Source organism: Brassica napus, chromosome C3 (genome assembly GCF_020379485.1).
Source record: "Brassica napus cultivar Da-Ae chromosome C3, Da-Ae, whole genome shotgun sequence".
NCBI classification, from domain to species: Eukaryota; Viridiplantae; Streptophyta; class Magnoliopsida; order Brassicales; family Brassicaceae; genus Brassica; species Brassica napus.
This window is the reverse complement of record NC_063446.1, coordinates 57,028,269-57,032,531: the sequence shown is the minus strand read 5'-3', so window position 1 is coordinate 57,032,531 and position 4,263 is coordinate 57,028,269. Positions and strand designations below refer to the sequence as shown.

General features: G+C 33.3%; 1 protein-coding gene across 1 annotated transcript; it reads left to right on the top strand.

Annotated features, from left to right (window-relative positions):
* Positions 1 to 2,774: 2,774 nt before the first annotated feature.
* LOC106381645 (protein E6) lies at positions 2,775 to 3,903 on the top strand. The gene has a single exon (XM_013821566.3). The coding sequence runs from the start codon at positions 2,861 to 2,863 to the stop codon at positions 3,677 to 3,679; it is 819 nt and encodes a 272-aa protein (XP_013677020.1). The 5' UTR covers positions 2,775 to 2,860; the 3' UTR covers positions 3,680 to 3,903.
* Positions 3,904 to 4,263: the final 360 nt, after the last annotated feature.

Genomic DNA, 4,263 nt, shown 5'->3' with positions numbered 1-4,263 from the left:
GGCTACATGCTCGGGTGGTGATTTGTTACCGATTACAATTGTTTCGGTTATTTTTTTCATCACCAAATATGGTTTCACATTTGTGACCCATCCGGCGTAATTTTCGCCAGTTATTTTTAACGCCGGGAACTGGAGTTTCTCGATGTTTGCCATTTGTATTTCTAAAGCACATAAATAAAAATTATTAGAATATTATTAATATTAAAATGAACCATTTACATTAATCATGCAAGCAATTACAAGGAGAAGCGATGTAAAGAAAAGTAAACCGATATTCATCTTAAATTCACCCGTAGTAAATTCTCCAACGAGTAAACCATAAATAGAAACACAAATAAAAATGACACATAAAAACAAAAATGCGCGAATCATCTTTCTTGAAATGAAAAATCGGAGGAGAGCGATTTGAAGATATTTGAGAGAAGATGAAATGTTTTGGATGAGAAAATGGAGCGAAAATGAGTGTATTTATAGATGAAAAATACTGTTCATAGCCGTTTGGAAAGGGGAAAATTTTTGAAAATTTTTCTTTGTGACCGTTGGGGTTAAATCGAGTGCACCAAAAATCAGTCTGAAAATATTGCATTAAACGGTCAATCAAATCTATAAAATTTCATAAAAATTAATAAAAGTAAAAAAAATTATGGCAATGAAATATTTATGTTATGACAACAAATCATGCGACGGCTCAGCCGGTCAATGCAGAGTAATAAATTATACGGCGGCTCGGCCGACCAAATGACAATAAACAGAATATAAGGCGGCTCGGCCGACCGATTAACAATAAACAGAATATAAGGCGGCTCGGCCGACCAATAAATAAATTAAATTATCAATAAATAATATAGGCGGTATTCCGGCCATTTTAACATGATATAAATAATAGTAGAGGCGATATACCGACCATTATAGCAGGGTATAAATGATACGAATAAATTTTACCGAATTGCAGAGTGATCGTGCTGATAACGTGTTATAAAAAAACTAGAATTTTATTGTATCGAAAAACTTTAAATAAGAGCAAAATTTTATACCCGTAGAAGAAGATAACACTGATAACAAGAGAAGATTTGTTATTAGAAGAAGAAGGAATGGTGTATTTACAATCGATCGAAACGATCGTTTATATAGAAGAGAAATTTACTGTGCAAATAGTACAGCGGACTCCACGTCTTTTCATTTTCAACAATTGCGGTGGCTCCTTTTTCTAACTTTCATAACAAAACTCTTCTTTTTTTCTAACAAAAAAATATAATATTGTATCGGCAACATTGGTCTGCTACGAGGTGGGTGTCAACCGTGTAGAACATTAGAAATAATTTTATAATAGAGTTTAGTTTGTTCCAAACTTATTTTATTTTTGCTTAAAAAATAGAATGCTGAACAAAAATAAAATTTATATTTCATTTATGGAGTTAATTCATTTTCTACTCCATTATAAAATAAAAATAGAATAAGATTGAAGCATTTTGTTATTTTAAACTCTATTTTGAAGTTAATTATGAAATGAGATTGGAGATGTTTAAAGCCGTTGTTTGGAGTAGCTAAAACACAATATATTTTTCTTTGAAAGTTAGCTATATTCATCTCATGACACTTTATGTACAACATTCATATACCGCTGATTACGTTGAAACAGTATTATCAGTGATACATCAATTACAAAAAAAAAAAGAAAAATCCTAGTAATAATAAATTTCTTTTATCTTATTTTATCTTTTGCCAAAAATTCCATATTTATTTTTATTAATTTATAACTAAGACCACATTTATTTTGTACATATAACAGAATAGGAAAGAAAAAAGAAATACAAATCAAATGAAGTATCGTTTTATTTATCCACCCAAGATTTATCTTGTAGATTTCAATGAAAAATCTCGTTATATTTGCAAATCACAATTGCCTTTGAAATATATAAATGCATGATCTAAAAAATGAACTATTGTTTTTTCTTCAACACCTATCAATAACAAATTCATATAGTATCTTCAGATGGAAATGTAATCATGTAAATGCTAATCGGATCAAACCATTAATTGTTATGGTTTTCTTATAGTACAAAGCAAGAATGATTATGACTGCGTGATGATAAAATTACTGGTGCATTTCAAATCAGCTTTATGTAAGTGTGGTTTTGTCTGGCCATCTGAAATAATGTACATTTTGGGTTTGCTTGAAGATCGGGAAAGTTGAGATCTATAGAAAACAACTATAAAGTGATTTTACATAAGAAAGCATCTCGATGCTATCTAATGATTAGTAGGAAACTGTTATGTCGATTATTTTAGGAGGCTGAATTAGAAAGAAAAATGTTTATAAAGAACACAAAATGCAGCTTTTAACTAATTAATGCTACCAATCTAAACTAATATGAGGGGCTTGAATTTGGTTATAGCTCCTCAGCTACTAAGAAACGATGACATTGATGGAAGAAAACAAAGAAAATACAAGAGGTCCATTGATTCAAATAAAGCATCAAGAAAACTACTGAAAATACGATCCATGTTTTCATCTCGACGAAATTAGTCGAAGTTAAAAACAAAATAAAAAAGTGGTTAGTTACCTTTTTATTATAAAGTAGTCATATAGGTAAAAAAAGCCGAGCAACCTCTTTGAAATCATCTCATCCCCACTGGACCCACAATCAACCATTATCACCTATCCAGTCCCCATTTGCACCTAACGACTTCAAATTAAAAACACAAATTAAGAAATGTCAACAATTTCTAAAGAAAAAGAAAAAAAAAACTTAAAGAGCTTCATTCTATATAATAAGCACACACTACTTCTCAGTACATCCACAATATCACATTGTCTCTTCTCTTATCAGGTTATCCCTATCACACTACACAACACATCATGGCTTTCTCTACTAGAACCTCCCTCCTCTTCTTCACAACACTTGTTCTTCTCTCCACTCAAATCAATGCAAGAGATAGCTACTTCTTTGGCAAATTCCACCGAGAATCCCCCAAAGACAACAATGTCCTCCCTCTCAAGACCAGCCAGAAAACCACAGTAGAAGAATCCTTCCCAAACAAGAAAGACCAAGAACAAGATCCTACCTTTGTCCCCGAGTCCGAAAATGGCTATGGCTTATATGGTCACGAGACCACCTACAACAACAACAACAAGTACGATGAAAAGTTCAGCGGTGAGACTTTCTCAACTCCAAGCCTGAGCGAGACCGAAGTGTCTTACAACAACTACGACGAGAAGTACCCCAAGAAGAGCTACGACAACAACGAAGAGTTCAACAAAAAGTACGATGAACACGTTAAGGAAGAGTCCTTCTCTGAGAACAATGAAGATAAGAGAAGCTTCTACAACTCAAACGCTTACGGATCGGAGTTAGAACGTGAAACGCCGTACAAAGGTTACAGCCACAATATGGAGAGACAAGGCATGAGTGACACAAGATTCATGGAGAAAGGTAACTACTACTACGACCTTTACAACGATAGAAACCACGGTCATTTCTATCGGAAACCTCATCAGAAAAGCCCCGCCGGTTATTATTCGGCGACCGAGAATAACTACGACCAGTCGTACAAGAACTACAACAACGAGGAGGAGAATAGCTTCAAGGATCCGTACAACTCTAAGTGGGAGAAGAACATGATGAACGAACAGCCTGAGGAGTTCGCTGAGGAGCAAGGAGACCAGTTCAAGCCTTGATGAATAGTACACTCTTAAAAGTATTTTCTTTTATTTCAACTAAGTTATGTTACTTATGGTTGATTAGTCAAACAAAATCAGTACATTACAACAAATTAAAAGAGAAATGGGTTTTTGTGTGTTTTCAGTTGAGATGTGTTTGCTTTTGCATATTATATTCGGAGACAAGTAAGATTGAAGGGAGATTATATACTATTATGGTGCTACTTATTTTCTTATGTTAATTTAATCACTTTTTGGTTGTTTTGTAACAAATATATAATTTTGAAGGGACCAAACGTGACTGCTTTTAATGATTTATAATGGGGGACATGAAGATGCCCATTCCTCATTGCAGAAATGCAAAAGAGACACTGATTATTACCTGCACAACCAACATTTTAGTTTATGAGTCTAGAAAACATATATCGTGACAAAAAAACATATACTATATCGTTTTAAAATCGACATATAACATATTGTAAATGCCACAAAAACCGAGTGTGCCTCTGAATGTTAGTTGAGATGGATACATGAATAGTTACAAAACTTGTACTCAATTAAACTGGTCATAAGGGTGTAATCCCAACTATAACGTCCTTTTA